The following is a 24,179-nucleotide window of genomic DNA, read 5'->3' on the forward strand; positions in this document are numbered from 1 at the left end:
AATGTGGTGTCCTCTGGCAGCCTGCAATACCTCTGATCTTTTTCTTTTTAATTTATTTTTGTGTCCTGTGTTTGAGTGCTTTGCCTGCATTTATGTCTGTGCACCACCGGCAGTCAGGGAGGGTGCTGAGCCACCTGGTACTGGAGCCAGAGACAATTGTGAGCGTCATGTACATGCTGGGGACTGAACCCTGAGCCATCTCCCCAACCCCCACACCTCTCATCTTACTGAATTCATCTTTGTTTCCTTGTCTACATTCCCAGGAGAGAGAATGATCACATTTAAGTCCAAGTGTCCATATGTACCTGCTGGAGTCACCTGTGGCCTGGGCTGGAGCTCAGGGAAGAAGTGAGTTGCTGGCGGTGTGACTTGTAGCAGGAAGGACACCTCATAGAAAGTGGCTAAGAGGAAACTGGCTTGCACACTTATTAGGCTCTACTCTTCCCTTAAAAGCTGAGAGTCCCGTCTAAATTTCTGTCCCCTTACCATCTGGTGCAAATAGTTGGATTTAGTTGTTCATTAAATACCTATTGATGGCAAAGCACAAGGCGTTTGCATGGCACAGACTGGAGTTTCCGCCAACCGCATCCTGAGATGAGGTGCTCGATCGTCCAGGTGAACCCAGTCCCATTCTCGTCACCTTCATCCTAAACAGAGAGACATTAACCAGGGGGAACTGGCTACTTATGTCTCTCCATGGGGCATTTGTAAGCAACTGTATGTGTGTGTGGCAGGGGGGTGGGGTGGGGGGGAGGCTTTGAGTTAGCTGTTTACTGCATTGTAAAAATGGCTTTCCGGCCTGAGTCTCAAATGTTTGTGTCTTGATGGAAACGCCCATTTAAATTTCCTGTTTGGTCATGGCTAGACATGAACCTGGCAAATACTATTATTTGCATCAGTGCCTTTTAGAGATTCAAAACAACAACACTCAGTAATTGGAAATAAATTGTTGGTGGTTGACATCCTTTTGAGAGTGACAGGGACTGAGTCAACCTCTGCTTCAGTACTAGTGTTTCGTCGTCGATCCTTCTCAGACTCTATTTTTAGAACGGCATTATTTAGCAAAAAGAGAGAAGTAAATTGATGTTTCTTTGTGAGAGGAGGGGAGCGCAACACCACGTTCCACGCTTACTCCTGTCTTTGTTTCTGTATTTATTTCTGCATTTCGTACATTGCTCTTTTCCCCTTATTCTACACGAATCCCTTGGATGCATCAATTTGAGGACATATGTTTGTGGCTCACACACATCTGTCTTGAATTTCATCTTTTCCACCCTGTCTTCTAGTTTCTAAACAATTTACCTCCCTCTCTTTCTCCCTGCTGTTCCTTATTTCATTGTGCTGTGGAACCCTTTCAAGGACTGGTAGAGGGGAACAATGCAGGCCACAGTCTGTTTCTATATAAAGGCATCTTGGGACGTGGCAATCACAGCTTCTTAGGATGGGATCTGAGCTTTTCACTCTGGACACAGCTGGCCCGTGGCAGTGTGGCTGACGGTGTTTTCAGAGCCGAGGCGGCGCCTAGCATGCTGGCTTCCCAGTGAGGTGATGTTACCATCTTGGACCAATCCAGCCCAGTTTATGGAGGGCCTTCACATGCCAGGCTCCTTGCAGACCCAGTGTTTAGGATTATCTTTGATCTCCATCCCTGCAGACGGGGGAATTTCTCACATCATTGTAAATGCTTCCCCTCCTTGTCATTTGGCCTGTGCTCAGTGGGGACTTCCTGAAGCAGGAAAGTGGTAACAAGGGATTTATAACTGGGTACTCAGAAAGTTCTGCCAAGAAAACAGAGCTCTGTAAGCAGCCAGAGAAGGCAGAGGGGACAGATTTCGTTCCCTGGTGACATACCAATCAGGAAGGAGATTGGAGAGAGTGCCGCGCTGAGTGCTAATGGCTCCACAGTGGGACAGGTATGGGTGGCGCTGAAATGATAAATCTCGCCGCCATTCACACAAACCACGCTTCCTGCTCTTATTTTCATTTTGAAGAGCCGACATGGAAAAGCTGGGCCCGCTGGCTTGTAATTTATAGCATTTGGTTTCGGAGGCGTTATGCAATCGCATTCCTGATCTCCTGGAAGCTGCACAACTTTGTGAGGCTATCTGCTCCATTTCTGGTTTGGATTGCAGCTCAGCGAGTAGCTGTTTAGGAACCGTGGTGAATGTGTGAAGTACAATAGTGGCTCGCTTGGTTCTCAGGCTTCGTCTGTGGAGTCTGTGCAAAGCAGCTAGCACATTCTGTTGGCCTGAAGGCGACATCTCGGGTGTTTCTTAAGCACCTTCCACAGAAGGCACTAAAGATGGAGGGCTTGGTCCCGTGCAGGTACTTGTTCTGGTGAAGCTTCACTCCAGCCCCAGGCACCCAGATACCCAAAAAGTCTGGAATGTTTGGATGGAAGTTTCACCACGAGCCCCTGGCATCCATATGCCCAGAGTCTGGAATGTTCTAGTGGAAGTTCCACCCTAAACTCTTTTCCTGTCTCCTCTCAGGCGGGGGTGGGGGGGGTGTTGAAAAACCATTCGGGAGCATTTTACCCATTAAACCTGGGCTTTTTCTAATTTGGTCAGTTTGGATTGCTGCATCTGCGGAGAGGCTTATCAGGGCGCGGAAACTTCTCAATATTCATTCAGTGAGGGCTGAAATGGATTTACAGTGGTAAAGCCCTGTGTGGTGGTGGGTGCATTCTGGAAGGATGGGAATTCCCTCTTGCTGTTGACTTGGTGGATCACAGCTAAAGATCCCTCACCTCCAGTTTGCCCCGTGTCTCTCTCCCATCGGTGTGGAGTGGCTGGTGCGCAGCAGCATGTGAGAAATGCTCCCTGCAAGTGCTGGGCTCTTTGAAGGTTCCTAGGAAATCAGCCTGCGGCGGTGAGGCCCTGTCTTGTCAGCGGGTGAGAACTGAGGCATCTGGGAGAGCCCTGTGGTGCTGTCCCCAGAGCTAACGCTGTTGCTGAGAGGAAACAGATGGGTGTCTGTTTTCAGACACAGGTTTCTTGGTATGATTTATTTTTCAATTTAAAATGCTGGAGGGGCTGAAGAGATGGCTCAGTGGTTAAAAGCACTGGCTGCCTTTCTAGAAGATGAAGGTTTGATTCCCAGCACCCATATGGCAGCTCACAGCTATCCCTAACTCCAGTTCCAGGAATCTGATGCCCTCTTCTGGCCCTTGGGCCACCAGGCACACATGTGTTTCTTAGACATACATGCTAGCAAAACACCCATATACATAAAATAAAAATAAATCTTAAAAACAAAAACAGCTAACAGAGAAGCCTCACTGGCCCATTTTTTGCAAAGCCTTTTTTATCTGCTATGGTAAATGCTTGCTGTATACTTATTATGGAGCCTCAAGAGCTGGGTCAATTGGGGTAAACTGGTTCCATCTACCACCTTCTAGCTAAGGGGGAACAGGTAGGAGGCAACCTTGCCTGGACAAGCAGATCCCCAAATCTGCAAGGCATGGTACTCTTTCAAAATGGTCATCTGTCATTCTCAGGGTTTCTCTGTGTAGCCCCAGCTGTCCTGAAACTCGCTCTGTAGACAAGGCTGGCATCAAACTCAGAGATCCGCCTGCCTCTGCCTTCCAAATGCTGGGATTAAAGGTGTGCACTACCACCACCCGGTGGTGACATGTCTTTTAAAGAAGGGTACAGATCAAGGTCCTCATGTCTAAGCAAAAGAATACCGCTTGGTGTGAATGTCGGGAAACATGAACACTCTTCCAGTGCTATCAGCAGATCCACAATGACCAAGCCTCAGAGGCTCTATCCCCCACTGGACGTGACTGCCTTTGGGGCCTCAGATTGGCTATTTGTCCTGTTGTCAGAGGAAACTTATAGCCATTTCTTAAGCTTTTCCAGCCTGTTATTAAAAGGGTGTTCCAAGCCACTCTGCCCAGCGGAGGTTTTGGGACCAGATGGGCTGTCGGCCTTCCCTCTGTCAGTTTGTGGGAATTGCAGCATGGGGAAGCCCAGCCACTTCCCCTAGGCTGCATCTGCGGTGCTGACTGCTGGCGGGGAAGATCCTGGAAGCCATATGCCCCTTTGTAGTCTCAGAACACTGAGCCTCCCCAGTCATCGAGTTGTTCAGGCAGGAAATCGGACAGCTTGGTAAATGACTCTCCTTAAATGCTGGAAATGATGCCATATTCCAAGCATTAGGTGCTGAGTATTCCAAGCTAGCCCCAACTAGAGGAATTCAGAGAGGTTTGAATTTTAGCATCTTTATTTTCTTTTCCTGAGAAGCGGCTTCCTATATAGCTCTGACTGTCCTGGAACTCGCTTTGTAGACCAAGATGGCCTCAGACTCATGGAGATCTTGTGCCTCCTAAATACTGGCATCAAAGACTTGTGCCACCATGGCCCAGCAACTGTTAGCACGTTTAAAAGGGGACCTTTAGCCTAGCCAGGTGTGGTGGCACAGCCTTTAATCCCGGCACTCTGGAGGCAGAGTTCGAGGCCAGCCTAGTCTACAAAGTGAGTTCCAGGACAGCCAGGAGTGGCAGACAGAAAAACACTCTCTCCACATTCCAAAAGGTGTGTGTGTGTGGGGGGGGAAGGGGGGATTGTAGAATCTGAGGCTTCCTGGTGAAGTCTGAACTAAGCTGCTTTTCACATGGTTCTTGAAGAAGTCTGAGGAGGGCTGCATTCTCAGTGTGCCTCACTTCCTTAGTTTTCTCTGCCTAGTTCTTCCATTTCTGGGCTACAGAGTCCCACCTTTCATTGAATACATAACACACTGAACACTGTTCCTGGCTACCAGCTCTACCAGGCAGCTCAGATTTCACCCATCGTCCCGATCACATCCTGGGGATCATACTGTAGGAACAGGGAAATCAAAAATCTGCTCTGAACTCCAGGAACTTGAGTAGACTAGAACAAAGTCTCCAGGAGCAGTTAGAGGCGCTGTTGGGGTAGCAGCAGTGAGATCCGTGTGAAGTCAGGTGTGAGCCTCCATCACTTCCACACCCACTCACCTGGGCCAGGCTGTGGTCTGAGCACTCGGCGTAATTTCACCACGGTCCGTGCCTGCAGGCTCTGCTAACCCATTTTACAGATGAGGACGCTCAGGGAGAGATTAGCTGCTTTGCCCTGAGATCACTGAGAGGCTGCAGCTGCTTCAGACACAGGCATCTTATCTCGAGAGTCTGTAAGGTAGGTGGGAGGAGGGGGATCTTACTCTTGGCCATCTTTCCTAGCCTTGGGTTGTGTTTGTTTAGGAAGGTGGGTCACGCAGGCAAGGCTGTGTTTTTTGAGTGCTGCCCTGAAAGGGTGGGCTTGACTGCAGTCAGCATGGGGTGGAAGGGCAGGGGGCGGTTGCCTGAGAAGGCTGCAGCTGACCTGACCACGCAGCTTGCTGATTAATCCTACATCTGTGTTAGCTTTGGCTTCATCCCACAGATTTGCAGCAGCTGTTGAGAAAGAAAAGCCTCAGCCCCTCTGTCAAGTGCAAGAGCCGGTCCTCAGCTTAGCAGATCCGGGGTCACACTGTGGAGGTGGGCCTTCTCCGAAATCACCAAGTCACATTTCTGAGAAGCGTCTTCAGCGCTGACTAATGGCGTGGTTTAAATGAGCTCTGCTTCCCGCTTGCATCTTTACAAACTGACCAGTCCCGAGCCTGCCCCTTGTGATGGTTACTGCATTGCTTCACGGCTCGCTAGCATAGATTTTCTGGCCAGCATCCCTGGGCTGATAGTTCCAACCACAACCTTGGAACCAGAACCTGCCATCAGGCCCAGGATTGGAATTTTCTAGAAACTGGATCGCCTATTTTGTCATCCCTTGTGATTTCTGCCAAGTTGAGCTAATGTTGCCTCTTTGTTCCTTTCCTGCATTGCTTTTTATTTCCTTGCTTCTGAGTTTGACAAACAATCATTGATATTTGTTTATTTGTGTGTGTGTGGGGGGGTAAGGATCAAGTCTTCGGGCGATGTTTATATGTGTGAGAAGGAAGGGTTGCATGTGCCTGTACACATGTGCATGCGTGTGTGTGTGTGTGTGTGTGTGTGTGTGTGTGTGTGTGTGAGTAGGCCAGAGAAGGATGTCAGGTGTCCTGCTCTATCACGTCCCACCTTGCTCTATTAATCAGGGACTCTCACTGGAATGGATCGTGCAGGTTTTTTGTCTAGACTGGCTGGCCAACATGACCAGCGATCCTCTGTGGATCCCCCCATCCCCGGGCTGCAACTACACCTGCCTGTAGTCCCAAGGGTGCCAGGGGATCCTGTCGCAGGTCATCATGCTTATGCATCAGGCGCTGTCACTCAGTGAACCATCTCCCCAGTCCTAGTCATTAATGTCTCAGCATTTAGATCTCTAAGGGTTAGGGGTTTGCTGTGACCTATTCTATTGCAGTCACCTGGTCTTTAGGAAACTGGAAGGAAAAGATCCTATGAGTGGCAGACGCCACTGGAATGAATCTAGGGTGGACTCTTTGCCAGGATAGTCACCAGAGAGAGGGCAGGCGTGTCTGTGAAAAGTCCCTTGCACTTTCCAACTGCAGCAGTGACCATGGATGTGACCCTTTCTAAATTCACAAGTTGCCTTGGGGATGTAACTCAGGAGTACTGTTGTCTGACATAGCTAAGGCCCCAAATTTGACCACCAGCACCAACTTAAAAGCATTAAAATGCTTTCTTTGCCATTGACTGGCTCCAAAAATCTCCCGAATCCAGTGGAATGTGAGCTCTTACCCTCCATCCAGCCTTCAGGTTCTGAGGCAGCTGGACTGGGAGAACCTGACTCAGCGCCCTCCCTCCTACGCCTGCCTGCATCAGATTGCGCTTTCCATGCCTTTAGTCATTCGAGCCAGAGGCAGGAAACCAAGTAGGAATTCCTTCCAGAGTCAGATGTGGTGGCAGGGTTCACGTAGCAAAACCACAGAGACAAAAGCCAAAAGGATTCCAGCAGGGCATGAGGATACACGCCTGTAGCTACGTGGGAGGATGAGGCAGGAAGATGGCTTGAGACCAAGAGTTCAAGGTTAGCCTGAGCAACATAATATCACTCTGTTTGTTTGTTTGTTTATTATGTATACAGTATTCTGTCTGCAGGCCAGAAGAGGGCACCAGATCTCATTATAGATAGTTGTGAGCCACCGTGTAGTTGCTGGGATTTGAACTCAGGACCACTGGAAGAGCAGTCAGTGCTCTTAACCTCTGAGCCATCTCTCCAGCCCCCATCACTCTGTTTTTAAAAGAAAATCACACACACACACACACACACACACACACTTAGAAAATCTGAAAGTAAGGCTGAGGAGTTAAGAGGCAAACTACAAATAGCTGACGTAAAACAGGGCCTCCAAGTGCCTCCTGTTGCCTAAGGTGCCCCTGGCAGAATAGCCACTTTGGGAAGAGACCTCCATCCCATAAGTCATCTGATTTACAGCCCACTAACTGCGCACTCGATTGATGAACTGTAAAGCAAAGCTGATGAGGCGGCGCTCTACGAAGAGGACACTGACGAGACAAGGGGAAGCGAGCATAAATCGGATCCCAGTGTTAATGAAGCATCACATGTGGATCCGGCTCTTACAATGAAAGTGTTTCCACATACGGCATCTTCCTTGGGCCCACACAGCCTGCGGTGAGGGTATATGGTGTGCTCTTAGGAAGGTGTGACCTGCCCGCTGAAGAGGAGTGAGGTTCGGGGCCAGCAGTTGGCTGTTTTCTTTCCATGCTGACATGTTTCCTCCTCAGATGAAACTTTAGATGATGAACTACTGAGGATTCAATCTCGGGGTTCTGGGGGTTCTGGGGCTCCGTAGCAGGGCCCTTGGCCTGGAGTAAATGAAACCCTCAGTTCAGTCCTCAGCACACATACACCCCGCCAACTCAGTTGTAATACGGAGAAGAATATGAGCTCACTTTTGGAGGTGCTTTCTTTGGGAAGATGGGTTTGGAGATAGGGTCTCTCTTTGTAGCCTTGGCTGTCCTGGAACTCTGTGTAGACCGGGGCTGGTCTCAGACTCTCAGAGATCCACCTGCTTCTACCTCCAGAGTGCTAGGATCAAAGGTGTGTGTCACTATTCATGGCTGCCAGGGTGCTTTTTTAAAAGTGCACTTAGCTCACCGCAGCAACGTTATCTAGATAGCACCACTGCGCTGAGACAAGGAGCTAGCGGCATGTTATCTAGATAGCACCACTGCGCTGAGACAAAGGGTGGTCTGGGCGCTCTAGTCCCTCATTAGGCACTGACAGCAGAACCTTGGCATTTACCACCCACCTCACCATGCTGGCAGCTTAGGTTTTAGGCAGGTGCTGCTTCTGTCCGACATTTGAATGGTGGGCGTAAAGGTGGTCCCTGCTGTGTCAGAGTCAAGATCGGTCCAGTATGAACTCTGCTAACACAAAGAGTCTTTATTGGGGCCCCACAGACATGCTGTAGCTCTGCAGGTCCCACCAGTGGACTTCAGGATTCTTGAGCTCCGTGATGTCACCCACAGACGTCCAGTGTGTGCACTTCTTTTTCTCTCTCTCTCTCTCTTTCTTCCTTCCTGCCCTCCCCTACTCCCTCATTCCTCCCTTTCTTTTTGTTTGGTTAGTTTGGTTTTGAGACAGGGTTTCTCTATGTAACAGTCCTTGCTGTCCTGGATCTTACTCTGTAGTTCCAGGCTGGCCTTGAACTCAGATCCGCCTACCTTTGCCTCCCAAATATATATTTTTCTACAATGGAAATGTATGCGTAACCTCCCCTTCCAAGAAGCCTGTTTTTAAGAGGCTTCTGGGAAACCTTTAATGGACTTAAAGGCACAGTAACAGTAAATGGTAATTCTTTTTTTTTTTTTTTTTTTTTGACAGGGTTTCTCTGTAGGTTTAGAGCCTGTCCTGGAACTCGCTCTGTAGACCAGGTCGGCCTCAAACTCACAGAGATCCATCTGTCTCTGCCTACTGAGTGCTGGGATTAAAGGTGTGCACCACCACTCCCTAACAAGTGAATGAGTCTTGAAGCTCAAGTTTTTCTCATATCCTTCAGTGTGATAGAGCCCTCAGCATAGGCAAAGATGATCACTTCAACCTAAGGGCCAGCTTTCTGGTCAGGTATTAAGATCTGATTCAGGTATGGGGGTGAGGTGCTGGAGAGATGGCACATTGGTTAAGAGGGTCTTCTAGAGGATGTTGAGTGTGGCTCCAGCACCCACATCTGGAGACCCCCAACCACCTGTCCTCCAGCTTCAGAGCGTCCGATGCCCTCGTCAGGCCTCCATAGGCATGGCACACAAGTAGTGCACAATCACAGATGTGTGCATGTGTGTGGAAATTTAAAAAAAAAAAGAAAAGAATGGCTGGAGAGATGGTTCAGTGGTTAAGAGCACTGCCTGCCCTTCTAGAGGACCTGGGTTCGATTCCCAGCACCCACGTGGAAGTACACCACATTCTGGAACTCCAGTTCTTAGAGATCTGGCACCCTCTCTGTTCTCCAAGGGGAATCAGGCACACATGTTGTACACAGACATAAACGGCGTCCAAAAAAAAAAAAAAACCCTCGTACACAAATTAATTCATTAATTAATAAAATTTAAATATTAAAAATGAAAAGGTCAGACTGATTGTTTCTGGGCCTTCTGCACTGTTTCTAAGCTGAGGAACCTTGGTCTGTGACCTGAGAAAGCCTGTGCCGAGCCACAGACAGAACTCACCAATGAGTAAGTTCCTAAATAAACACTGTCCTAAACTACAGCATGATGGGTTAGGCTGTGAAAGGATCGACTCTTCAGTCCCTTCTAAGCATGGAAGCAGCAGATGTCCCCCTAAGCCAAGCCTGCACTTGGAAGAAAGACCCAACAATCAATGGGAATAGGAGTCATGACCTGCTACCCTCCTGCCCTCCTGAGACCTGAAGAAGGAACACTCCCTCTAGGTAGGAGGGAAGACTAGAGTTATCGGAGTCCTTAGTTCCCCATGGTGGATCCTTCGAGAAAAACTATCTGTGCTGAAAGGGGGTAGAACAGTGTGCACTGGGTCCTCGTCTGGCAGTGCACCATCTCTAAGCATTTAGAGCCTAGGTTGCCTGGACACTGATATCACTCTTTCTTCTTGCTATCATTGTTAGTTTTTTTTTTTTTATACTCCTCTCCCCCCCAAAAATAAAAACAACTCACAAAGGTAGGACTGGGGAAATGGTTCAGTAGTTAAGAGCACTTAGTTCTTAGCACCCATGTCAGGCATCTTACAGCCACCTGTAGCTCCAGTTCCAGGAGACCTGACCCCCTCTTGTGGCTTCCAAGGGTACCTGCATACGTGTGACACACATACAAACACATACACAAAATAAAATAAATATATAACTAGACTCCAGGTGGTTGGTCAGTCAGCCTGTCTGTCTATTACCACTGAGCTATACCCTGGCCCTGTTTTCTTAAGATACCTAGGTAAGGGACTAAGTCTGTAGCTCTGACTGCATCTCCTCTGGGCTTTGCAGCAGCCTCCTGCCTTTTGACAGGTTCCTTTGTCTACAGGCGCCTTCTCTATGCGTGTAACTTCTTTTGTTAGAAGTCTGTGTCCCCATGTCATTCATCATTCACGTGTGTGTGTGTGTGTCTGTGTGTCTGTGTGTCTGTGTGTCTGTATATTGTATATGTATGGAGAGAGTGCCTCTCACTAAAATGTGGCCCATTCTTCTAAACTTGCCTTTTCTCTGCAAGGGTTTCTTTCTAGTCCCTACAATTACTGTTCCGTTTCTAGTCTTATTTATCATCTTTTTCACTCATGAGAGCAGAAGGTCTACCCAGGGCAGTAACTTCATCGGCCTTGTTCTTTCTCATGCCTCCTGTGTTTAGAAGAGGCCTAGCACATAGTAAGCACTCAGTTTATAGCTGCATAGTGAATCTCAGCCTTGCCAGTTCTAAAACATAGAAAAAGAAAGCCCAATGTGTCGTTAGCTGTACGTGAGCTGACAGTGTGTTAGTAGCCACGTGCGTGCTAACATCAGTGAGTATAAGAGAGCTGTAAGCAGGCTTTTCTGTCCTGCCAGCCAGTTCCCAAATAACCACATAGAGACTATTTACTAATTATAAATGCTTGGCCGGTAGCTTAGTCTTGCTGCTAACTCTTAAAGGTTAAATTAACCCATGTTTCTTACTACCCTCTGCCACACGGCAGTACCTTCTTTCAGCACAGCACATTCATCTTGGTTCTCTCCCTGCCTGATCACGATTCTGAGACTCCTCCCCTTCTTCACGCTCTTATGATCTGCAAGTCCCGCCCAACCTCTGCCTGTCCAGCTGCTGGTCAGTCAGCTTCTTTATTAACCCAGTCACAATGACACATATTCACAAGGTGTAAAGGAATATTCCCCAGGTAGCCAGGAAAGTGAGGTGCATTTTCTCTATCAGATTGGAAAAGCTGGCATCAGTGATAGCACTGGCACAGGAGCTAGGAAACAGGCTCTCTCCCTTGCTGCTGCCAGGAGCAGAGCATGGTCTCAGCTTTCCCAAGATCCTGGGTTAACTCTTCACTTTTGTTATTTGATGTTTTCCAATTTTTTGAAGTAACTACTTTCCCCCCCTCAAAAATTACATTTTAAGCAATAAAAAAATTTAATTCAGTGATCTCAATCTTTCTGTTTAAATTTTTCCCCTCCTTTTCTCCCTCCCTCCTTCCTTCTCTCCCTCCTTCCTTCCCTCCCTCCCTCCCTGTGTATGTATGGGTGGAGAATGTGTGGGTATGTGTGCCCACAAGGAAGAAGCTATCGTGTGCCCTCCCCGGTTGCTCACTTATCTCTTTGAGGGAGGGCCTCTCTGTATACCTGGGGCTCGAGCCTCATCTAGGCTGAAAACTAGCAAACCCCGCCATTCTTCTGTCTGCTTCCATTGGAACTGTGGTTACGGATCTTTACCTAAGGATAGCAGGCTTTTCACATGGGTGCTAGGGTCTGAAATCCAGTCCTCATAATCGTGAAGCAAGTACTGTAAACTGCCGAGCCATCTCTCCAGCGCACAACCGTCCCCTGCCTTGGACATCTTTAAGGAACCTGGTTGGACTCTGGCACAGGAAGTTTAAGTGAATAATCCCAGTGGAATGTCTTGTTTGTTGTCAAATCTCTGAAGTGTTTCATGAATATCCTGGGTGCCACTTAGAGGCAGAGGCAGGTGGTCCTCAGAATTCCAGGTCAGCCTGGTCTATAGAGTGAGTGCCAGGACAGCCAGTGGTACACAGAGAAACCCTGACTCAGAAAATCGGGGTGGGGTGGGGAATCTCATCAAAGGCTAGGCTAGGACTGGTGCGGGAAGATCAGAGTTCAAGGCTAACCTGAGTTTCATCACTAATGCTGTCAACCTCAGCTACGTGCTGAGACCTGGTCTCAAAACAGTAACAATGAAAGGATGCTCCATCTGAGCCCAGGTCAGGCTTCTGTGCAGTGATGCAGTGGTGGTCGGGAAGCTGCGCACAGCTGCTCACAGCCACCCTTGTTAAGAGATTGTTTTTGAGCCCCCACCGGAAATGTGGGGCTGGTAAGCAATCAAGCACGGCCACCCAGTTTGAAGCAGGATCCAATAACCCTTCCGCCAAGCCATGTGTCTCTATAGGCTGAGAAGCCTCGCGTTTCTTGGCAGATCCTCTGCCTGCAATTGCATTAAATACTATCTGAGCCCCGACCACATGCCCCTTTCCTTGCTGTGTGCAGCCACCTTCACCTCTGGGCCCTGTTACCCTTCTACACATCACTGTCCTGTTTGGCCAGTGGCTAAACCTCCCTGCCTGGACTCCCAGGTCCCCCAGAAGGGAGTCCTACAACTCTCGTGCACCTGTCTTTTGCTTCCTTCTGTTTGGAGCTCTGTAGCTAACCTAATACTTCCCTTCATGGTTTTGGTGCTAGGGCTTGGTAGTTACATTTCAGAGCATGCAGCGGCCCACTGAAGGGTTGTTCACCCCATGGCCATGAACAAGTAATAGAGCCTGCAAAAATCTGGCTTCTTTCAGGGCTTTGATGTTCCCAGGTTCTCAGTGTCCTTCTTAGACCTCACAGTTCTCCCTGCCAACATCAACACTCTGCCAGCAACCTGGAGGCTGTTTGGAGTGGCACTGAGAGCTGAGGGCTGGGGCCGACTTTTTGCCTGCGTTCTGCAAGACAAATGGTACACATAGATAGCAAGAATGCTATTCCAATCACAGGCCTGGACAAGTGTAGAGAGTGCCATGTTTGAGCGATTTGTCCTTGCTGGGAAACCTATTCCCTTCTCCTTGGCTGGTGATTGCCTGCTGCTTGCTGCCTGCTGCCCAAGTCACCTGGAAGAAGTACCACTGCTCTCCGTAGATGGCAGTTCTTTATTATGACTGTCAGATGTTCCCTGAGGACCAATAAGAGACTAAATGTCCCTCTATCAACCACCTTTGTCACGGCACAAACCTTCTAGGTCCCCACACCCTACAAGACCATAGGGGCCCGTGGGGTTATAATTTAACCCAGCCCTGTTACCCGGCAGCTCTGATCCGAGCCAGTTATTCCCGTATCGTTTTTCCCTCCTAATGCTTTTCCACTCATCTCTTCCTGGGGCCGAGGGACTTGAAAGAACTCTGCAATTAATTTGGGTTGGGTTTAACCACCTTATCCTGCTTTTCTTTTTATAGCTTAAACTTTGGAACAAATACCGAATCTCCAACATTCCATCGCTAATATTCCTAGATGCTACCACAGGGAAGGTTGTGTGCAGAAATGGGCTCCTGGTGATCCGAGATGACCCAGAAGGTAGGTTGGTGGTGCCTGTCTCCCCCTCCCCAGCCCTGCTCTATCCCCTCCTGGACATCAGTACTAATGAAGTGCTGTAAGTAGGTTTACATGACTAGAGAATATTGTCGGGACGAAATTACTCTATTCTCCAGGTCATGGTTAAGATTTTTAAAGGCTCAGAATGTCCCTCCAGGGTGACATTAATTCCTGGGCCAAAGCAGATGGGCTCTGGGAAGGAATGCTCAGCTGGAGGGCTGGGGAGACAAGAGCTCAAGGGAGACAAGACTGACCCCTAGTGCTGTTTCCGTGGCAGCAGCCACGTTAACAAGAAGAGTCTGCTATGTGCACATGTGTAGGAGGAGTCCTCTTTTAAAATATAAGAGTAGCTGGACGTGCCAGTGTGTACTTTAATCCCAGCACTCAGGAGGCAGAGGCAGGTGGGTTTCTGTGAGTTCAAGACCAGCCTGGTCTACACAGCAAGCTCCAGATAAGCCAGGGATACACAGTGTCACCCTGTCTCAACAAAAACAAAACAAAACATATAATACACAATATATATAGGTGTGTACACACACACACACATCCACACACAGAAAAGGGCTCTCAGCTTAGTGGGTAAAGGTGCTTGTTGCCAAGCCTGACGCCCTGAATTCCATTCCTATGGTGAAAGGAGAGAAAACCGCCATAGTGGAAGAAGAGAACCAACCCCTGTTAGCTGTCCACTGTCCTTCTACTCACACGATATATAGATACATGGAAATAAAAAATAAAATATAGAGTGTTCTTTATCCAAAGTCCTTGAGTGTACAGCAGGCGCCTTTACCTGCTCAGCAATCTCACTGCCCCCCAATTGAGAATCCTGGGATGGTGCGGTGGAATTGAATCCATCCTGGGTAGTACCCGAGGCAGGTACTCCTAGGCTCAGTCCTCAGTTGGGATGGGAATAGAAAGACTTGAATTTTGGGATTTCTTAGATGTGGGGATATTTGCATATATGTCTCTAATGACTGTCCTTAACCTCCAAATCTGAAACTTTTTGTTTTTATTTATTGGGGCTTTTTTTTGTTTTGTTTTGTTTTTTTGAGACAGGGTTTCTCTGTGTAACAACCCAGGCTGACCTGGAACTCTCTCTTTGTAGACCAGGCTGGCCTCAAACTCACAGAGATCTGCCTGCCTCTGCCTATCAAGTGCTGGGATTAAAGGTGTGCCCCTCCACCCAGCATTCATTCATTTAGTCAAGAATTCATTGTTTGCCCAAGCTACCTTGAAACTTGCTGCATAGCCCAGGCTGCTCCAAATCTGTGCCCTTTTCCTGTCTCAGTCTCTTGATCAATGAGGCCTGAAATCTGAAATTTCATGACTGTCAAAAAAGTTTGGAGCCAGACAGAGGTATCACATTCCTTTAATCCCAGCACTCGAGGTTTTGTTTTGTTTGTTTGTTTTTTGTTGGTTTTACTTTTTACTTTTTACTCTGAGGGCCCGTCACTCAGCTCCCAAATAAATCACACACGGATTCTTTCTTAGGAATGCCCAGACTTAGCATGGCTTATTTCTAGCCAGAATTTCTTATCATAAATTATACCGGCCACCTTTTGCCTCTGGGCTTTTTCCTCTTCTTACGTTCACTCTTACTCCGTGGCTGGCTGAGTGGCTGGCCTCTTTTTTTTCTCGCTCTTTGTTCTCTCTTCCTCCTTCTTCCTTTGCTCCCCTTTTTCTCCTTCTGTTTATTCTCTCTGCCTGCCAACCCCACCTATCCTTTCTCCTACCTCACTATTGGCCATTCAGCACTTTATTAGACCAATCAGGTGTTTTAGACAGGCAAAGAATCACAACTTCACAGAGTTAAACAAATGCAACATAGACGAATGCAGCATATCTTTGCACCATTAAAACAAATGTTCCACAGCATAAACAAATATAACACATCTTAAAATAATATTCTACAACACTCAAAAGGCAGAGGCAGGCAGATCTCATGTGATTTCAAGACTAGCCTGGTCTACACAGTGCCCTCCAGGACAGCCCAGGCTACACAGAGAAACCCTATCTTGCTGGGGGAGGGGGAAGTTTGGATCTCAGATTTGGATTCAGAATACTTCACCACATCACCAACAACTCCATCTCTGTATTGTTCTCTTGGCCTCAGTGGTGAGCACACTGCCTTGCCTGGTGTGATTTAAGTCCTAGTTCCCAATGGCCCTGCTCATGCTGACCTGCTGGCTGCTGGCCATGCACTGGAAAGTTTGCCTGGACCACATACTCGGGGTCTGGCCAAGGTCGGCACTTCTCTTCTTGTGCTACCCAAATATGAGCTGCAAGACCACCACCTTGCTCACTGGCCCAGCTAGAGGATTCATCCTTGGTCACAAAGTTTTACAATAAACCCCCATCCCCCTTCCCACACACACACACACACAGAGAGAGAGAGAGAGAGAGAGAGAGAGAGAGAGAGATCTGGATATAGTGGTGTATACCTGAAACCCCAACATTTTGGAGGCTATGAAGATTCTGAGTTTAAAGTCAAAGTCAGCCTGAGCTACTCCCAAAAAAATGGATAGCAAGGCCCGTGTGGTGGGGCACTTTTTAAATTCCAGCACTTTGGAGGCAGAGGCACATGGTGGCACTCTGTAAAATGAGGCCAACTTGATCTACATAGTGAGGTCCAGGCTAGTCAGAGTTGTGTCCTGCGGCTTGAGATAGGAAGGGGGTGGGTAGAGGGAGATTTCCTATGGAGAAGGATTGCCCTTTGTAAAAGTCAGAACACAGTGAACTCATACCCCACCAACTCCCAAGATTAGCAGTCTTGGCAGCCTAACCACAGGCTCCTTGAAGTTTTGTGTCCTCTGGTTTCCGGGTGGGCGTGGACACCTGCATTTTTAACTGGGCTCTCATCCCTGGCCCCTCAGGCAATTTTGAGGCAGTGGGCCTTGGACCACCCTGTGAGCTGGGAACGTGCTAGCTCCTCCTCCTGCTGGGAGCCTACGTGTCAGGTCTCCATTTTTATTACATTTCAGTTTTCAGCCCAGGCTGTTGTTTTAGAGTCTCTGGGGGTGTGGCCTACAGTGGGTTCCTGTCTACATTCTGGGCTGGGAACCATGGAGGTGGCAGGATGGGATTGAATTGCTATCTGGGTGGGGTAGTATCTGATGTAGGTACCAGAGACTCAGCTAGCTGTCAATTACCTAGGAGGTCGACTCTGGTCTGGTCTCCTTTCTGTTCTGCTTGTCCTTCTGTTACCTTGCTTCTGCATCTGCAGCTAGCCATCTGGAGAGGGGCCTTCTCACCCTCCGGGCGCAGGAACCACTGCTTGGACGGTAATGAGGCTGTGCCATGGACGAGTTTCTAGTTTTTTAATTACATTTCCTAACAGCTTGTTTGTTAAATGTTTGTATTGTGTTTGTTGGCGCACACATGCCCCTGCATACATGTAGCAATCAAAGGTTATTACTTGAGAGCCTGTCCTCTCTTGCCTTCACATGTACCAGGGATTGAACCCAGGCTGTGAGGCCTGGTTCCAGACACCCTTAGCCACGGAACCATCTTGCTAGCCTGAGTTCCTTTGTTTCTGGTTGGCTACAGATCCTGTGGCTAGGCTAATAAATACTTTATGGTGGCAAAGCTGTGCCTATAGCTCTGAGGACTCCTAGCTCCCAGGCCACCGCAAAGAGCCTTGACATTCTCGCAATCTGTTACCTGTTTCAGGTCTGGAATTCCCTTGGGGACCTAAGCCCTTCCGGGAAGTCGTTGCAGGGCCCCTGCTTAGAAATAATGGGCAGTCACTGGAGAGCAGCAGCCTGGAGGGGTCTCACGTGGGTGTCTATTTCTCTGCGCACTGGGTGAGTGTTTGGTCTCTCTGTTTAGACTGAAGGAAGCGAGCGAGTCACCACTGGGCCTACAGTGCTTGTCTTTGCGAGCTGGGGAACTCTGACAGACTTTCCTGTCTTTGCCTGTCCTTGCTCATAGATGACAGCTATGGATGGTGGCAGCAAGAAAATGACCTCTTGGGCTGGAGAGGTGGCTCAGTGGTTAAGAGCACTGGCTGTTCTTCCAAAGGTCTTGAGTTCAATTCCTAGCAACCACCCGGTGGCTCACAACCATTTGTATTGAGATCTGGTGCCTTCTTATGGCATGCAGGCATACATGCAGACAAAACACTGAATATGTAATAAATAAATAAATCTTAAAAAAAAAAAAGAAAGAAAAGAGAAAGAAAACGACCTCTCAGCAACCATCCTGGTGAGATTTCTCAGGCTCCCTAAGGGGAGGTATCTCACAGCTAACTGGTGCACACTGCCTAGGCTGGCCTGTGTGTGTGCCTACTGATTGCCAAAAGGAGATGCAAGCTTACTTAGCTCTTGCATAAACTGGATTTTGCTGTCCCAGCCCTACCCTTCTCAGCTGGCCCCCGGTGGCAGTGCTGGAAGTAGAGAAGACTTGTAACATGGCAGGGGCGCTTGTCTTTCAGTGTCCACCCTGCCGGAGCCTCACCCGAGTGCTGGTGGAATCCTACCGGAAGATTAAGGAAGCAGGCCAGAAGTTCGAGATCATCTTCGTCAGCGCAGACAGGTACTGTGTACCCCTGAAGTGTCCACGCTATGCCGCATTTCTGATAATGGCTTCTCCCCATTTCTTTTATGTCATATTTTTTTCTCAGTGTGGGCCATAGAGTAGGGTCCGGGAAAGACAAATCTGGAATAGTAACTCAGGTAAACCTTGCAGCAAACACTGAGGCACGTCTCAGTCCAGGTTGTGGTCAGCTGAAATCAAGATTGCAGTTTTGGTTCAGCTTTCTAGATCGTAAAGGGGAAATATAGGGTGGAGGATGGAAGCAAGCTAGAGACTAGCACGATGTGATTGTTTTGTGTGGATATGTATTCATTTTCTTCAACCTGGCCACACACTCTGTCTAAGGCTACTTTAATGCGTGTGGAGAAGAAATCACGTTAAGTCAAGCAGTAGTGGTGCACGCCTTTAGTCCCAGCACTCTGGGATGCAGAGTTCGAGGCCAGCCTGGTCTACAAAGTGAGTTTCAGGACAGCCAGGGCTACACAATGAAACCCTGTCTAGGAAAAAAAAAATGAAAGAGAGGGAGGGAGGAAGGAAGGAAGGAATCAATCAATCAATCACCCAACTGAGGACGGTGTAATTTTTTATCCCAGAGCCTTGCCTTAGCCTCAGTGGTTTCTGCGCTCACCAGTCCATTCATTGATACATAGACTTCAGCTTAGCGCTCCCGTCAGGATCCAGACAGATGTTAGGAGTTTCTGCCTGCTGAAGTCCTGGCCACAGAGACTCTCAAGATGCCACATTGTAGCATTTACATTGTACTTCCTGTGCTATTTCTTGGCTCATGGTCCCACCCCACAGTTCCTGGTCTCAGTGCAAGGGACTGGAGACAAGCCTGAAGTCATTTAAAGCTTTGAACTGTATCATCTTCATTGAAACACGATTTTTATACAAATAAATTGCATCCATTTTAGGTTTGCAGTTCCCTGGGCTTTGCCCCACATGTTTACCCAATGTCACTATTGTCAGAGAGTCAAGATACAGACATTTCCATCACGTAGAAGGCTCCTTTTTGCCCTGGTCATCGCATATCGCCATAACCAGCCCTAATGTGCTTCTGTAACTTCAGTGTCTTTACCTTCCCTAAAATTTCTCGTATGCACAGTCATAGGTTTCGAGTGTGTAGTTCTGTGCGCACCACAGCTCTGCATACAAACTAGGAATACACGGGAGCACAATCGTGGTGTGTATTCAGTCTGAACCTTTTAAAAACCAAATGTGTCTGTGTTGACGATGAAAAGTGGCGCATAGGCGTAGTTGGTAGAATGTGGGCATGGCCTGGCATGGTTTGGGAGCCACTTTGTGGATGGACTCATTTGCTTCTTGGTGAACAGCAGAAGGGGCAGAATAGCAAACACCTGTATCCTGGTGCCTGAGGCGCTAGGTTAGGAGCTTGATGTTAGGAACCTCCACCCTGTAGTGCCACAGTAATGGCGGGAAGGATCGAGTAGAAATACACACAAGAGAAAGACATTTTCTCCACATCTTTCTGTAGGTCGGAGGAGTCTTTCAAACAGTACTTCAATGAGATGCCATGGCTCGCTGTCCCCTACACTGATGAGGCCCGACGGTCGCGTCTCAACCGACTGTATGGAATCCAAGGTAAGCATCCCAGGCCTGAACTCTGTGCAGCCTGGACGGAAACCTACCCATCTGGGCTTCCACATCCTGGCCTCCTTTTTTAGCAGAGAAAGAACATCTTTGAAACAAAGCATGGTGGTGCATGCCTGTAACCCGAGCATCTGGAAGACAGAGGCAGGAGGGGCGCCAGTGCCATGGTAGTCTAAGCTAAATAGGGAGACTCAGTTTCAGTAGGACCAAAGCAACCAAACAAAACTCTAGGTTTTACTTTGTGAGTGTTCATGTTCCTCACATGTTCTAAAAATTACTTGGACCAGGCAGGGGTGGTGCACACCTTTAATTCCTGTACTCAGGAGGCAGAGGCAGGTGGATCTCTGGATTACTTGGGGACTAGGGAGTCAGATTCTGTGAAACCAGAGTTATGGATGGCTGTCAATCGCCATGTGGATTCTGGAACTCAAGTCTGGGTCCACTGGAATTATGCCAGTGCTCTTAACGCTGAGCCAGCTCTCCTGCCTTTGGTTGTTTTGTTTCAGTTTGTTTTGAGACAAGGTATCACTCTACAGCTCAGGCTGGACTGGAATTCACCACATAACCCAGGCTGGCCTAAAAATCAGAGTAACCTTTCTATGTCAGCCTTCCAGTGAGATCACAGGCACAGGGCACACAACTCTATTATTTATCTATTTATCTATCTATTTATTTATTTATTTATGTTTTGTTTTTAAGCAGGGTCTCATTATGTAACCTTGGCTGGCCTGGAACTTGCTATGTAGACCAGGCTGGCTTCAAACTTGTAATAATATTCCACTTGCTTCTGCCTCCCAGGTGCTAGGGTTATAGGTATGTGCTGTCATGCTATGCCAGGCTGATGAAGTAGCTTTACAGAGAAGTGCTAGGAACATTCCCTAAGCTATACCCAGGCTGAGCTACCTCCACCTGGTCTTTGTACGTTGGAGAGAGAGAGAGAGAGAGAGAGAGAGAGAGAGAGAGAGAGAGAGAGAGAGAGAGACTTGATCTGACAGTCACCCAGGTCCTCCCTATTGTCTTGAGTGGCTTGGGTGAAAATATATAATGCAAAAGGAGTATGCCCTCTGAGTGTCCCTACACCAGAGAGTCTTCCTCCAGAGTGGCCTTACCAAATGCTGACAGTTAGCTGAGGTGTCACAGGCAGTGAGGTGCTCTGTTACAGAGTAGCTATGTTGCAGGTCTTGACAAGTTTGCCCTATGCTAGATGGACCAAAGTCTGGCAGCTGCCAGTGGCCTGGTCACTGGCTCCCTTTAGATGCCTTGGACTCAGCCCTGGGTTTGTGTGAAGTCATCATGGGGCCACCCCGGCTCGCTGAGGATTTGGCATTTGGCTTCCCTCCATCTCCTTTGTCTCTCTGAAAGAGCCGGGTTCCCCACAGGCCTCCCTGCTCCCAGTGCTCTGTACAGTCTGGGGAATCGGGGGCCTATAAGCTGTTTAAAAATGCCTTTCTAAGGGAACCATTTAGACACACTTGGCAAAAGGCAAATCCCATTAGCCATTGTCTAAGTAACCCGGGGCTGCTGGAGAGTATCGCAGAACACCATGTTCTTTTGCGAGGAGGCTTAGGGGCCCTTCTGTCTTGGGCGAGGGACCCAGGCGCTTTTGTCCTTTCCCTCTATCCTTCATCCCCAGCCTGTGGGAGGCAGGAACTGGGTGGCTAATACGTAGAGCCTTGCTGTCGCCAACATAGAGCGTTCTGTTTCTTTTTCCCCTTGCTCAGGCCATCTTTCACTCTTCCTTCCTCTCTCACTTCCCTCCTCCCCTCTCTGCCCCTTACTTTGCCCTCTTCCTTACTTCCTTCAGAAAATGGACTTGAAGCATTCTATAAACATAAAAACGACATTTTCAGAGCTGTGTCTTTTCAATCAGTAGAGGGCAAGTGGCTGAGCTGGCGGGTTTTTTTTTTTTTTTTTTTAGACAAATCTTCGTATTCAAAAGGCTGGCGCCTCTGTGTAGATCTGCCTGTCTGCTGGCAGAGGGCAGCCGGGGCAGCCTGGGAATCCACCGAACGGCCTTGGTGTTCTGTTTTGTTTGTTGCATTTAATTGTGAGCACAGAAAAAGAAAAAAGATAGGGGCAAGAACAGAGGACAATGCAATAAACACCCATACTGCACTATGACTTGGTTCAGATATTTAGAATAGAATTCAGGTCCTGTGTCTATTCCTCAGCATACCCAACTCTCTCAGAAGGAAAAAAACAGAGGAGAAAAGAAAGAAGGAAGAGTAAGGGAAGCATTATAGACAAAGACAAGGCCCTTGCACTCCTCTGCCTCCCTTCCCCTGGGAATCACCACCCTGTATCTACTTCGTAACCTCATAAACCACTTCCGCATTTCCCTGCATGCATATGAACCCATGAATAATGTATTGCTTCCTTAGTGCATCTTTTAGACGCATACTCTAAATGCCGTCATAATGTAATTTTCCAACTTGATTTTTTTCACTTACATTATGGTCTTAAAGTGTATCCCCACTAATATTCATATCTAGTTGGTTTGTTTTCAGGCCTGGGAAGGGCTCCATCGGTTAACTGTGCTGACTGACTTATCTGCTCCTGTGTTGATGGGCAGTTTGACTGAGCTTGGCACTCTTGACTGACGGTTGTTTTCTGGATTTCTTTTTCTTCCTTCCTTCTTTCTTTCTTTTTTAATTTTTTTTTTTTTTTTTTTTTTTTTAGGTTTTTCAAGACAGGGTTTCTCTGGAAACTAGGTCAGGGTTCCTGGAACTGGTTCTTGTAGACCAGGCTGGCCTCCAACTCACAGAGATCCGCCTGCCTCTGCCTCCCAAGTGCTGGGATTAAAGGCATGCGCCACCACTGCCCGGCTGTTTTCTGGGTTTCTAAGAACATAGCCATACATGTCTCTTGGTGCAGACTGAGCAGCTATCTTCTAGCCCAGTCCTAGTTGGGCCAAACCCATCTCTCTAACCTGAGTTGAGTTTTTCTGGGTTTCGCCACCTAAACCAGATGCTCCGGCCCTCTCCTTTGCCCTCTGCTGAGCGAAGGAGAGCTTTGGGGCTGGGCGCAGGAGAGACATCTGATGAGCGGAACTGGCTGGGGGTTTTGCCAGGGTTTGATTTGGTTTGTCATCCCCAGCCCTACTGCCCTTCAGTTCTGATTTCTGTTTTAAACATAAAGCCCACCTTTTACGTCACTTAAACTCAGCCTATCTCCCATCTCATCTGGCCTCCTGTTTTACTCTGTAACTGTTCCCACGTTGCTGAGTCCCTTCGGCCACTGTTCCCATACTTACACATAGCTGCAGTGTACTCGCACATATAGCCCTGTGCCGTCTGAGTTTTTCTCTTAGTGTATCACAACCCTTTCCAACTGCCTGCACCCCCGGCAGTCATTTCCACGGTCTCTCAGCATCGTGCCCTGCAGTGTGCCCTAGCTTGCATTTCTTCTTTTTCTCCAGTTTCTCCTCCTGCCTCCCATTGGTCTTTAGGGTCTGGGAGCCCCTTTGGATGCTGCCATCCAGATGCAGACAGAGCTAAGTGCTTCCCCTCCTGGCTCCTTTCCTCCTCCAGTACCTGGACCCCTTCAGCTTCTTTGTCCCACCTCTATCCTCCCATCCCCACAAAATGTTTCCTTAGCAACAGAGAAACAACCAGATTAAACTGTAGGATGGACTCTATGCATTGTTTTGAGGTGTCTTAAACTCCAGTGTGTCTCCCTAGGAGGAAGGTGTAGGCCTTGTTCTTTCTCTGTGCTTTGAGAGAGATTGTGGAGGGGACTCCAGCACCAACTTCCTAGAGCTGAAGGCTTAGGCTGAGTCCTCTTTGGGAATGGTGGTGTGTGTGTGTTCCCAGCTCACAAGGGGACCTCTTGCTTGGCAGACATTGCTGTTGCTGGGACTTTTACTCATACCTCCCATTCCTTAGCTAACATTCTCCACCCTGGTGGAGGTTTCTGCTTCTCTCCCACCCGGCTCCTACCCTCTGTGCCTCTGCCTTCTCTGGGAAGGTTTTTTAAACCATGAGTGGGCTTATAGTATTTGCTATTACTTATGGAACACGTACAGTATCCCCAGGACTCTGCTGAAATGTTTTACATTTCCATCTTTTTATTCCTCCCTATAATCAAGTAAGACAGAATCTGACATCCCCATTTGGCAGCTTTTGGAAACGAGGTTGAAAGAAGTTAAGGGAACCCGGGATCTTCTTAGAACTCCAGGAATCTGCACCTTTCCCCCAACCCTCCCAGCTGGCTTTGCTGGGAAACAAGTCTGGGCCCAGCAGTGATAAGCTGCCTCCTTTGTTCCCCTAGAAGCCCCTAGCTGGGGTGGGGATGGGAGTGGGGGATGGGGAAGGAATTTTGCATGACCG

General features: G+C 48.3%; 1 protein-coding gene across 1 annotated transcript in view; it reads left to right on the forward strand.

Moving 5' to 3' along the window:
- Positions 1-24,179, forward strand: part of Nxn (nucleoredoxin) — a 144,037-nt gene that overhangs the window by 111,273 nt on the left and 8,585 nt on the right. The window contains exons 2-5 of the mRNA XM_085695345.2: positions 13,575-13,692; positions 17,377-17,510; positions 18,140-18,240; positions 19,736-19,842. Coding sequence (XP_085551471.1) covers positions 13,575-13,692; positions 17,377-17,510; positions 18,140-18,240; positions 19,736-19,842 — 460 coding nt within the window. The remainder of the gene's footprint in view (positions 1-13,574; positions 13,693-17,376; positions 17,511-18,139; positions 18,241-19,735; positions 19,843-24,179) is intronic.

Source organism: Myodes glareolus, chromosome 9 (assembly GCF_982192425.1).
Source record: "Myodes glareolus chromosome 9, mMyoGla1.1, whole genome shotgun sequence".
Lineage (NCBI taxonomy): Eukaryota > Metazoa > Chordata > Mammalia > Rodentia > Cricetidae > Myodes > Myodes glareolus.